This window comes from Aotus nancymaae, unplaced genomic scaffold (assembly GCF_030222135.1).
Source record: "Aotus nancymaae isolate 86718 unplaced genomic scaffold, 86718_ANA_hifiasm-v0.15.2.pri h1tg000028l, whole genome shotgun sequence".
Classification (NCBI taxonomy): Eukaryota; Metazoa; Chordata; class Mammalia; order Primates; family Aotidae; genus Aotus; species Aotus nancymaae.
In genome coordinates this window covers 15016365-15029183 of record NW_026988441.1, presented here as the reverse complement: position 1 = coordinate 15029183, position 12819 = coordinate 15016365, and the positions used below count along the sequence as shown (strand labels likewise).

The 12819-nt window shown below is 51.5% G+C and overlaps 1 protein-coding gene across 2 annotated transcripts; it reads right to left on the bottom strand.

Annotated features, from left to right (window-relative positions):
- Nucleotides 1-1680: 1680 nt before the first annotated feature.
- On the bottom strand, nucleotides 1681-12463 carry ECH1 (enoyl-CoA hydratase 1). 2 transcript variants are annotated; one of them, XM_012435997.3, is made up of 10 exons: nucleotides 12355-12463; nucleotides 11622-11829; nucleotides 11388-11476; nucleotides 3691-3815; nucleotides 3556-3604; nucleotides 3301-3365; nucleotides 2707-2777; nucleotides 2537-2608; nucleotides 2111-2261; nucleotides 1681-1973 (listed from the first exon to the last, which is right to left on the bottom strand). In XM_012435997.3, the coding sequence occupies exons 1-10, from the start codon at nucleotides 12416-12418 to the stop codon at nucleotides 1869-1871; spliced, it is 999 nt and encodes a 332-aa protein (XP_012291420.1). In that variant the 5' UTR covers nucleotides 12419-12463; the 3' UTR covers nucleotides 1681-1868. The 2 variants fall into 2 exon arrangements, with proteins under 2 accessions (XP_012291420.1, XP_012291426.2); XM_012436003.3 differs by having other exon boundaries at nucleotides 1884-1973; nucleotides 2111-2319.
- Nucleotides 12464-12819: the final 356 nt, after the last annotated feature.

Here is a 12819-nt window from a genome sequence, read left to right as displayed (position 1 = left end):
AATTTTAAAAATTAGTGGGGCGTGGTAGCACACATTTGTATTCCTAGCTACTCGGGAGGCTGAGGCAGGAAGATCACTTGAACTCAGGCGTTCAAGGTTCCAGTAAGCCATGATTATGCCACTACACTCCAGCCTGGGTGACAGATGAAGACTCTGTCTCTAAAAATGACAGTAACAGTCATAATAATAATCATAATAGTATCAACCTCATAGAGTCTTTGATCATTAAGGTAATAAATGCTCAGAATAAGACTTGGCATATAGAGGTCGTTAAATTAATGCTTGGTCTCTTGCAGTCATTCCAAATATAAATCCAGAAGATTGGGATGCTATATGGATAAAAAACCTGAAGTGTTTTTTTGTTTGTTTTTGAGACGGAGTCTTGCTCTATCACCTAGGCTGTAGTGTAGCAGTGCCATCTCGGCTCACTGCAACCTCCACCTCCCAGGTTCGAGCCATTCTCCCGTCTCAGCCTCCTGAATAGCTAGGATTACAAGCAAGTGCCACCACACCTGGCTATCATGCCACCACGCCTGGCTAATTTTTGTATTTTTAGTAGAGACCGGGTTTTGCCACGTTGGCCAGGCTGGTCTCAAACTCCTGACATCAAGTGATCTGCCTGCCTTAGCCTCCCAAAGTGCTGGAATTACAGGCATGAGCCCCTGCACCTGGCCAGAAACCACAAAGTTTTTTGTTTGTTTTGAGACAGAGTCTTGCTCTGTGGCCCAGGCTGGAGTGCAGTGGCAAGATCTTGGCTCACTGCAACCTCCACCTCCCAGGTCAAGTGATTCTCCTGCCTCAGCCTCCTGAGTAGCTGAGATTACAGGTGCATACCACCACCTTATCAGAACCCATAAAGCCAGGCTAATTTTTTGTATTTTTAGTAGAGACAGGGCTTCACCATGTTTCCCAGGCTGGTCAAGAACTCCTGCATCCACCCACCTCGCCCTCCCAAAGTGTTAGGATTACAGGCGTTAGCCACATGCCCAGCACCCCAAAGTTTTAAAGAAATGAGGTGGCTGGCCGTGGTGGCTCATGCCTGTAATCCCAGCACTTCGGGAGGCCAAGGCAGGAGGATCACAAGGTCAGGAGATTGATACCAGCCTGGCCAATATGGTGAAACCCCATCTCTACTAAAAGTACAAAAATTAGCTGGGTATGGTCATGCACGCCTGTAATCCCAGCTATTTGGGAGGCTGAGGCAGGAGAATCGCTTGAACCCAGGAGGCAGAGGTTGCAGTGAACTGAGATCATGCCACTGCACTCCAGCCTGGACGACAGAGCAAGACTGTCTCAAAAATAAAAAAAAGAAAAGAAAGAAAGAAATGAGGCTCAAGATTTGGTAACAAGGGAATCCCAGCCAGATGCCAGCACTGGATCCCATGTGCTGTGGAGTGAGAGGTGCCAGGCAGGGCGCAAACACCGCCCTCAACCCCAGGGCAGGCAGGGAGACCTGGTAGCCTTGCAACCCAGAGGTAGCTCAGTGACTTTTGCTCACTCCCTCCTTCCCCGGCTTCCTCGTGGCCCTTGCCTGCCTGCTGCCAGTCTGAATGGCCATCACCTCCATCCCACCCATTCCTATGTGTACAATCTCTAGCCGCAACCCTCAGGGCTGCGGTCTCTGGAGCTCCCAGATACATCCCAGCCCCTCCCACTTCTCTTTCCAAGTAGGGCACCAGATTCTTTACTTTGCTTTATTGTTTGTGGGGTGAAGATAAGACCCTGGGCTTGAGGAAGTCAGCGTCATAAAGTTATAAACTGGGAGATGGGGTAAGAAGGCACAGAGGACAGTAACCGCCCATCTTCCCTTTCTGCAGATGAGGTGGGTCAAGGTCAGCCCCCTGGCTGGAGCCTAAGACGCAAGGGCTTCAGAGCTTGGAGAAGGTGACGCTTTTCAGCTCCTTCTTCTCGGTCGCGGCCTGGACCGACTTCATGAGGTCCTGGGTCTGCAGCATGCTCATGTTCCAGGACGCCTGGTGCAGAGGGCGTGGGAAAGAACCGGCGAGAGGTTAGCAGGGGCCAATCAGGATAAGGCATCCGATCACCCTGTGCCTTGATTGGTCGCCTGGGGTTAGAGGAGGGCTGTGATTGGTCGGAGCGTGCCCCTTACCATGTAGTTGAGGCCCTCAGCCACCGAATGATCGCGAGAGTACAGCAGGTTGACCTTGCTGCCCTGCACCGCCACAGGGCTCTTGCTGGAAATCTCGGCTGCCAGCGCTAAGGCTGCATCGAGCATGACTTCCTTGTCTGGGAACACCCGGCTGCAGCGAAAGAGATTGGGGCCTGGGCGGGCTAGGAAGGGCTCTCTCCCCTAGTCTCCTGCAGGTGAAGAGGAGCCACTCATGGAGGAAGGCCCAAGACCTCAGACAAACAGCCCAATAGGAGCAGGGGGCTGACCTCGCAATAGAGAAATGACCTCTCCAAGAAAGAATGCCACTTGGAACTCTGGAGCAAGGCGACAAGGGGACCCAGAGAAGCCTCCACCCCTTCAGGCCTGGCTGCCGCCAGCACTGAGCCACCAGGGCCTAACCCCTACCTGACCAGCCCGCTGCCCAGGGCCTCGTCAGCCATCATCTTGCGGGCGGTGAAGGCCAGCTCGTTGACAAGGCTGCAAGGGGGTAGCGTGCATCAGGAGGCGGCTGCCACCCCAGGGCTGGGAGACACTCTGGGGTCCCCCACCCACGCCCCCACACCCTCTGCACCCACCTCTGGCTCCCGATGACCCTGGGCAGGCGCTGCAGTGTTCCTACATCGGCAGCCAAACCCATGTCCACTTCCTGGGGGAGGAATCCGGTCAGTGTCTGGTGTCTGCCCAGTGTTGTGCCCCATGCAACCCCACGTCCATGAAACTTCATGTTCACTGCAGAGTCCCCCCACCACCTCCGCCCCAGTGACTCCCTCCAAAGCCCTGTTCTATTGCCCAGGCAGCTTCCTTCAACCTAACAGAGTCCACCTTCCCACTCACCCGCCTCCCACTCCTTCAGAGCAGCTCTATCTATCACCAGAGAGGCACCCTCCTCACCCTACCCGAGACCCCTTTACTGCGCCCCCCGGATCCATCCTGCCTCCCACCCTCACCAGTATGGCCCCAGGGGCAACCCCTGCCTCTGGCACCTGCCAGCCTTAACCCCACCCCACACCTTACCCACTCACAACGTCACGTCTTGACTTCCTCTATGGCCAAGTCTTACTTTGTCAGGTTCAACTCCAACTCTTCCATGAAGCCCTCGGGGCTCACTCCAGCCTCCCAACCCCACCCCACTGCCCAGCTCTAAGCAGGAGCTCAGAAGGATGACTCACCTTCACCTGGAAGAAAGCGTCCTGGGCACAGTACCGGATGTCACAGGCAGTGACAAGGTCCACACCTAGGAGGTAGAGGCCAGGGACGCTGAATGACCACCAGAACCACCCCCGCCTCCCAAGACATGGAGCTGCTGCCTCTTGGGACACAGTCTGAGCCTCTGACAGAGCTGAGGCTGGATGCCAGTGGCCGCGGCATCAGGGCAGCAGCCTGACCCAGGGAGCACCCGAGCAGGAGGACAGTCGCAGACTCACCTCCACCAATGCAGCCCCCGTGGACGGCAGCAATCACAGGCTTGGGGCACTGAGACGGAACAGGAAGAGTGGTGTCAGGGCTGGCCCAGGAGAGGCGGGCATGGAGAGGGATGCCCTCCAGACCCCTAGAATCACCTTCTCAATGACGGTGAAGGTCTCCTGGTATCGAGTGATGAGGTCACGGAAGTACCAGCTGATCCGGGCCACATCATCTCCTTTGGGCTGCACGATGTCGGAAGCCATGTCCATCAGGTCAATACCTGGTGAGAAGTGTGAGGGAGCTCACCTAGGCTCCCAGCTCCCACCCATTGCCCCAGCCACGGGTCAGAACCCAGGCACAGCGGGTTCGAACACCAAGGCGGAAAAAGCCACTCACACAGGACTTGGCGAGGGATTGCATGTGGCCTGAGAAGGAAAGAAAAGCTAGTATTTGTTAAGTTATTACTCACTGGATCCTCACAACAGTCCTACCAGCCAGGTCCTATTACCATTTGTGTTACCAACAGGTAAACTGAGGCACAGAGAGGTTAAGCCCTTGCTCAAGGGGTCACACTGGCTGATGAGTAGTGAATTATTTTAATTAACTCATTAATGTAAATAGGGTCTCACTCTGTTACACCAGCTAGAGTGCAGTGGCACGATCATGACTCACTGCAACCTCCAACTCCCAGGCTCAAGCAATCCTCCCGCCTCAGCCTCCTGAGTGGCTGGGACTGTGCCGAGGCTGGCTTTGAACTCCTGGGCTCAAGCAATCTTCCCACTTCGGCCTCCCATTCCCTGCCAGAAGTGGGATTTTTAAACCCAGAACCATGCAGCTGGCTCCAGAGGCCATGCTCTTCCCTCAATAAGCCAGACAGCCCGGAACTCAAGGTCCGTGGCGTGAGCAATGGAGTCAATGGTGGCAATGTTTCCTGAGATGAGAAACATGTCAGGATGCAGCAATTTCTGTGGCTCCGACTTCAAGATGATCCCGAATCTGACTTTCCTCCACCAGCTGTTCTCCATGAGCCCACTCTACTCTCCCTGTTCCCACCTGTGTCCCCAGTCTGTTCCCTACACGCAGCCAGAAGGAGCCAGTGGACACCTTCTCGGGTCAGACAGACCCTCTTCTTCTCTCCTGTCGCTCTTAGAACAAAATGCAAAGTCCTTGTCACGACTTTACCTTGCATGAACGCTGTTCTCAACCTATTAGGTTGGGCACACTGGCCCCCAACAGCGTGTGTGTGTGTGCGTGCACACGCGCATGCAAATCTCAGCACTTTGGGAGGTGGATCAAGAGGTCAGGAGATGGAGACCATCCTGGCTAACATGGTGAAACCCCATCTCTACTAAAAATACTAAAATTGGCCGGGCACGGTGGCTCACACCTGTAATCCCAACACTTTGGGAGGCCAAAGCGGGTGGATCACCCGAGGTCAGGAGTTAAAAGACCATGCAGCCTGATCAACATGGTGAAACCTCGTCTCTCCTGAAAATACATAAATTAGCCAGGCATGGTGGCGCGTGCCTGTAATCACAGCTACTTGGGAGGCTGAGGCAGGAGAATCACTTGAACCTGGGAGGCAGAGGTTGCAGTGAGCCGAGATCGCGCCATTGCACTCCAGCCTGGGCAACGAGAGCGAAACTCTATCATAAAAAAAAAAATTTGCCGGGTGTGATGGCATGTGACTATAGTCCCAGCTACTCAGGAGGCTAAGGCAGGAGACTCTCGTGAACTTGGGAGGCAGAGGCTGCAGTGAGTTGACATAGTGCCACTGCACTCCAGCCTGGGCAATAGAGTGAGACTCTGTCTCAGAAAAAAAAAAAAAAAAAAAAAAGGGCTGGGCGCAGTGGCTCACGCCTGTAATCCCAGCACTTTGGGAGGCTGAGGCGGGTGGATCACGAGGTCAAGAAATCAAGACCATCCTGGTCAACATGGTGAAACCCCGTCTCTACTAAAAATACAAAAAATTAGCTGGGCATGGTGGCGCTTGCCTGTAATCCCAACTACTCGGGAGGCTGAGGCAGGAGAATTGCCTGAACCCAGGAGGTGGAGGTTGCGGTGAGCCGAGATCGCACCATTGCACTCCAGCCTGGGTAACAAGAGGAAACTCCGTCTCAAAAAAAAAGAAAAAAAGAAAAAAAAAGACCCAGAGGATAGGGAGGGAGCCAAGGACCTTTGGGCTGACAACCATCCTTCCCTCTTCAACAGCCTCAGTCTGACTCCATCACTTCCTTCAGCTCGAAGGTCACCTCCTTAGAAAGGCCCCCCCAAACCTGGCTAAACAGTGGCCCCATGCTCTGCGTCCTGACTCCGCCTTATCTCCAGGCTGCATAGCTTGCCATCCTATAATTATGCCCTCATCTGTTGAGGCCTTGACTCCCTTTTAGAACGTAAGCTCTGAGAATGCAGTTTTTGTCTTTCTGTCCACTGCTGTAGCCCCTGTACCTAGAACAGGGCCTGGCACACACGAGCTGCTCAATAAGTGACCAATACACACAACAGTCCCCGTCCTCATGGGAAGGCAAACAAATGAATAAAAAAAAATACAGTTTGGGGCTGGGAGCAGTGGCTACTGCCCGTAATCCCAGCACTTTGGAAGTCAGAGGCAGGAGGATCGCTTGAGGCTAGGATCTTGAGAATAGCCTGGGCAACGTAGCAAGACCTCCTCGCTATAAACAAAAGAAAAAATTAGCTGCACATGAGGCTGGGCGTGGTCACCTGTAATCCCAGCACTTTCAGAAGCTGAGGCAGATCACTTGAGGTCAGGAGTTTGAGACCAGCCTGGCCAACATGGTGAAACCCTGTCTCTACTAAAAATACAAAAATTAGCTGGGTGTGGTAGTGCACGCCTGTGGTCCCAGCTACTCGGGAGGCTGAGGCAGGGGAATCACTTGAACCTGGGAGGCGGAGGTTGCAGTGAGCCGAGATTGCACCACTGTGCTCCAGCCTGGTGACAGAGCGAGGCTCTGTCTCAACAACAACAACAAAAAAGCAAGGACTGTATCGCCAGGCAGCCTGAGTTCCAAAATCCCAGCTCTGCCACTTACAAGCTGTGAGAATTGGGTGAGTTTTGCTCCCTCTGGATCTGTTTCATCTTTAAATGGGGCTTATAGCAGACCTGGTCTTGTGGGCTGTGATGAGAATTAATTAATATGTTTAAAGTGCTTAGAAAGGGCCCTGACACACCATGAGTGCTACCTAATTGTGGCCGGGTTTTTCTTTCTCTAATTAGTAGTTCTACTTTGTCACCGGGTCATGGCATGACCCAGAGTTTCTTCTTTCTAGCCTTCAGGGTCTTGCTGCTGAAAATAAGATGAGACGGCTGCATTCAGCTGGGAGCTGAAAGATGAATGGCACAGCCACAGAGGAGCCCCACCTTTCCGTTCTCAGACATGAGCTCTATGAGAGCAAGGGGTCAGGAATGGGAGCTGCCTGCCATTTCCACATCTCTGGCACCCAGGAAGGGGCTCTGACTCTGGACTGTGTCACTGAATGTTTGTCAAATGAACAAGTGAACAAAAGGAGGAACAGACAGAGATGCAGAAAAAAAGCAGGAGGCCGGGCGCAGTGGCTCATGCCTGTGATCCTAGCACTTTGGGAGGCCAAGGTGGGAGGATCCATTGAGGTCAGGAGTTCAAAACCAGCCTGGGCAACATAGCAAGACCCCACTTCTACAAAAAATGAGAAAACTAGCTGTGCATGGTGGTGCACACCTGTGGTCCCAGCTACTTGAAGGGCTGAAGTGGGAGCATGGCTTGAGCCCAGGAGGCCGAGGCTGCAGTGAGCCAAGATTGTGCCACTGCACTTGAGCCTGGGTGACAGAGGGAGACCCTGTCTCCAAAAAGAAAGGGCCAGGCACGGTGGCTGATGCCTGTAATCCCAGCACTTTGGGAGGCCGAGGTGGTGGATCACAAGGTCAGGAGTTTGAGACCAGCCTGAACAACACGGTGAAATCCCATCTCTACTAAAAACACAAAAATTAGCCAGGCATGGTGGCATGTGCCTGTAATCCCAGCTGCTCAGGAGGCTGAGGCAGGAGAATTGCTTGAACCTGGGAGGCGGAGGTTGCAGTGAGCCTCACTGCAGTCTAGCCTGGGGACAGAGCGAGACTCCATCTCAAAAAAAAAAAAAAAAAAAAGAGGCCGGGTGTGGTGCCTCATGCCTGTAATCCAAGCACTTTGGAGGTCAAGGCAGGTGGATCACCTGAGGTTGGGAGTTCAAAACCAGCCTGACTAACATGGTGAAAACCCGTCTTCTAAAAAAAAAAAAAAAAAAAGAAAAGAAAAGAAAGGGAGGGGGGAAGGAGGGAAGAAAGGGAAGGAAGGGAAGGAGAGGGGAGGAAATGAGGGGAAGGAGGGAGAAAAGGGAGGGAAAGAAAGAAAGGGACCTTTGAAGATGTTAATGGACAAAACAGAAAGAGTTTACTGTCTGTCTCCCCCACTGAGTTGGGAACACCATGACAGCAGGCCCTGGGGCTGTCTTAGTCATGACCAGCTTCCCAGAGCTGAGCTGAGCCCTGTGTAGAAATCAGTGTATGAAATATTTTGCTTCTGGTTTAGTCCTCAAGGGCCAACCCTTCCACAGACAACTACATACTCTGGCTGGACAAGAAACATACAGCTGGGTCAGGCATGATGGTTCACGCCTGTAATCTCAGCACTTAGCACTTAACACTTTGGGAGGCCAAGGCAGGCAGATCACCTGAGATTGGGAGTTCGAGACCAGCCTGACCAACATCGAGAAACCCCGTCTCTACTAAAATTACAAAAATTAGCCAGGTATGGTGGCACATGCCTGTAATCCCAGCTACTTGGGAGGCTGAGGCAGGAGAATCGCTTGAACCTGGGAGGTGGAGGTTGTGGTGACCTGAGATCGTGTCATTGCATTCCAGCCTGGGCAACAAGAGCAAAACTCCATCTCAAAAAAGAAAAGAAAAGAAACAATTATCTGAAGGCACTGTGCAGATTCTGGAGGGAGTTTCCACTTAGAAGGAAGAGAGTGGCATAACACTCTCGGTGTTTTTGAAGGTGGTTTTGAAAGCTTTGAGCCTGAGGGCAGACTGAAGTTGTGCTTGGAGAGTCCCAGTGAGGAGTCCTGAATTCTGTGTATCAACTCTGCCCACTTCTCTCGCTGGGAGATTTATGTTTTTGCTTTTGTTGTTGTTGTCTTGAGATGGGCTCTTGTTCTGTCACCCAGGCTGGAGTGCAGTGACACAATCACATCTCATTGCAGTCTTGACCTCCCTGGCTCACGCCATCCTCCCACCTCAGCCTCCAGAGTAGCCGAGAGTGTGGTCGTGCACTGCACCCAGCTAATTTTTCAGTTTGTTGCCCAGGCTGAAGAATTAGTTTTTAAATCTTTTGCTGGGAGTACATGCATGGTTCGTAAGTCAGCATGAGGCCAGGCACAGTGGCTCACGCTTGTAGTCCTGGCATGTAGGGAGGCTAAGGCAGGAGGATTGCTTGAGTTCAAGAGTTCAAGACCAGCCTGGGCAACATAGCGAGACCTCATCTCTACAAAAAATAAAATAAAATATAAAAACAGAAAAACCAAAACTACTAACTCCCACGAAGCTACCAAAACAGGAAACTCAACACTCTTTGGAATTATATAATGGAATCCAGAGTATCCACATCTTATTCCTATATCTCAGTATCCAGGAAACAATCCAAACTAACTCAAAATACAAAGAAACAGGAAGTGAGAGCCATTTTTAAGAGAAGAGATAATAAGGAGACTGACCCCAAGATGACCCAGATGTTGAGATTAGAAGACAAAGATTTTAAATCAGTCATTAGGCTCAATGGCAGAAAGAAAAATATGCATGACAAATAAAAATATATATAACTGACCAGGCACACTGGATCATGCCCATAATCCCAGCACTTTGGGAGGTCGAGGTGGGCAGATCACTTGAGGCCAGGAGTTCAAGACCAGCCTGGCCAACATGGTGAGACCCTGTCTCTACTAAAAATATAAAATTTAGTGGGGCATGGTGCCGAGCACCTGTAATCCCGGCTACTCGGGAGGCTGAGGCAGGAGAATCACTTGAACCCAGGAGGCAGAGGTTGCAGTAAGCCGAGATCGCTGTTTAAGCTCTTTTAGGCTGACTGACTACACCATGGACTATGTCATGGTAACCTCTTTAACCTGCACGTACACTCCAGATGAGTTCCTGGAACTAGAAAGTCTGAAGTAAGGCTGGGCGCAGTGGCTCACGCCTGTAATCCCAGCACTTTGGGAGGCCGAGGCGGGTGGATCACAAGGTCAAGAGATCAAGACCATCCTGGTCAACATGGTGAAACCCTGTCTCTACTAAAAATACGAAAAAAAAAAATTAGCTGGGCATGGTGGCGCATGCCTGTAATCCCAGCTACTCAGCAGGCTGAGGCAGGAGAATTGCCTGAACCCAGGAGGCGAGGTTGCGGTGAGCCAAGATTGCATTGCACTCCAGCCTGGGTAACAAGAGCAAAACTCTGTCTCAAAAAAATAAAAAAATAAAAAAGAAAAGAAAGTCTGACGTAACTGGAAAACCACAAAAAGGCGAAGAATGATCAACCCCTGCGGTGCCTAATTAACTTTGAGATATTCTATTATTCCTTATTTCCACCTCAACTGATAAGGCAACCGGACTTTGTGACCAACCCTGGTCAACCTTGTGACTCCAGACCCTACAACCCCCTCCCAGCTTGCAAAAGCCACCCTGAACTGTAACTTCTGTAACTTTGCACTGCCCTACCCCAAACCTATAAAACCAACTCCTATCCCACTGCCCTGTGCTGACTCTCTGTTTGGACTCAGCCCACCTGCACCCGGATGAATAAACAGCCATGTTGCTCACACAAAGCCTGTTTAGGGGGGTCTCTCATTCAGAGTGCACGTTTAACAATCGGGCCACTACCTGGGCAATAAGAGCGAAACTCCGTCTCAAAAAAAAAAAAATCACTGGATGTGCTTCACAGGAGGATGGAGATGGTGGAAGAGTCAGCCCCTGTGATCAGTGGAAATTCTCCAATCTGAAGAACAGACCAGTGGGTCAATCCAAAGATCTAACTGACATGTAACTGGAAATCAATTCGTGAGTTGAATAGTTGCATGAAAGCATGTTACTATATTTTATAACATAGACTCTGAGAAGTTAAGCACCTTGTTCATGGCCACAGACCCAGGATGAAACCCAGACTTCAGAGCCTATGATCCCGTCATGTTCTGTTGGACTAATTTTTATATTTGAATGTTTTAAATTAGGCCTTTAAAAAAAATGATAGGGCTGGCTGTGGTGGCACCTGCCTGTAATCACAGCATTTTGGGAGGCTGAGGTAAGAGGACTGCTTGAGCCCAGGTATTTGAGGTTACAGTGATTTATGTTTAGGCCATTGTACTCCAGCCTGGGTGAAGGGGCAAGATCCCATCTCAAAAAAAAAAAAAAAAAAAAGCCAGGTGCGGTGGCTCACACCTGTAATCCTAGCACTTTGGGAGGCTGAGGCGGGTGGATCATGAGGTCAGAAGTTCAAGACCAGCCAGACAAGATGGTGAAACCTTGTCTCTACTAAAAATAGAAAAATTAGCCAGGCACAGTGGCAGGCACCTGTAATGCCAGCTACTCAGGAGACTGAGGCAGGAGAACTGCTTGAACCCAGGCGGCAGAGGTTGCAGTGAGCCGAGATCGCGCCACTGTACTCCAGCCTGGGCGATAGAGTGAGACTCCATCTCAAAAAAAAAAAAACAACAACAAACTGATAAGTGTAAGTTAGAAGCTGCTTAAAACCCTAATTAAGAAGCACTGCCCTACTGTCTATTGCCAGGAGCTAGGAAGGCTGGTAGCGTGGGTATGAAGAGTGTCCAGTACCTGCAGTGAACATTTTTCCTGCACCAGAGATCACCACCGCCCGACAGTCAGCGTCTCTTGAAATCTTGTTGAAGCACTCTACCATCTCTCTGTGAAGCAATGAGTAAAGGGCTACAGATGGAGTAGGAATACCCTGCCCTCATGTCCGTCTCCCCCCCCCACGTTCCACTCTCGCCCAGTCCTGTAGCCCCCGCCTCCCCGTGCAGGCAGGCCTCCAGGATCTGCAGGTCGGACCTCCAGAAAACCCTGTTCATGGCATTCCTCTTGTCGGGCCGGTTGAGCTGAACATGCAGAACATGTTTCTGTACAGATGTCACACGAAGGGACTCATAGCTGTGGTCTGGGGCTTCACCGAGGGCTACTCTGGAGGCCTCCTGCTGTGCAGAGGAGCCAGTGAGGCGAAGGCTAATACTGAGGCCCGGGTGGTTGGAGGCTGTCAGTCCTGGGGAGAAAGGGAGAGCTTTTGATGACCCTGGACTGCAAGACACAGGCCTATAGAATTAGGGAGCCCTGGCCGGGTGCGGTGGCCAGTAATCATGCCTGTAACCCCAGCACTTTGGGAGGCTGAAGCGGGCGGATCATGAGGTCAGGAGTTGGAGATCAGCCTGACCAACATGATGAAACCCCATCTCTACTAAAAATACAAAAAATTAGCTGGGCATGGTGGTGCATGCCTGTAATCCCAGCTACCTGGGAGGTTGAGGCAGGAGAATCGCTTGAACCCGAAAGACAGAGGTTGCAGTGAGCCCAGATTGTGCCTCTGCACTCCAGCCTGGGCAACAAGAGCAAAACTCAGTCTCAAAAAAAAAAAAAAAAAAGAATTAGGGAGCCCTTCAGAAGGGAGCACAGGGACCCCTGAGTATAGGGGGCTTGAGCCCTTCGTGACCCGGGATAGACCTCCCCGTCCTACAGCTGCTATGACAGCACGACAGCGCGACGGACCCCCACAAGTCAAAAGGTGACTCACGCCGGGTCAGCAGGTCGCCGAGTCTGCGAGAAGCCACCATTCCTGCCGCCATCGCTCCCGCCATCGTCTACTGCATATTCTGACCCACAAACCCGCCAGTTAGCCGAGGGGGCGGGCACAAAAGGCCGCCATGTTGAGCGAGGGCGTTGATGCCACAGCATGACAAGCAATGACGCCGTTCATTCCGCCATCTTTACTAAGGGCAGCCGAATTCCGGTTGCCTTACATAGTTACAGCCAGACTCAGAAACGGACCCTTTGCCCCAGTGGGAACCTGGCCTAAGCAAATAGTTCCCGCCGAAGTTCAACACAGTGCTGTTTCATAATCATGGAATAACTCGTGACAGCTGAAAAGTTCAAGGACATAATGGCAGCAGCGCTTGTAATCATGCATGTATGTATCAAGTAAACTAAAAAGAAAAAAAAACTTGCAGGACTGTGAGTTTACCCATGTAAAGGAATGAGT

Coding starts and splice junctions, on each gene's coding strand:
- ECH1 (XM_012435997.3), bottom strand. CDS start 12,418: ATGGCGGGAGCGATGGCGGCAGGAATGGTGGCTTCTCGCAGACTCGGC. Junction 11,830..12,354: donor CGGCGACCTGCTGACCCGGC/GTGAGTCACCTT, acceptor CTTTCTCCCCAG/GACTGACAGCCTCCAACCAC. Junction 11,477..11,621: donor ATGAACAGGGTTTTCTGGAG/GTCCGACCTGCA, acceptor ATTGCTTCACAG/AGAGATGGTAGAGTGCTTCA.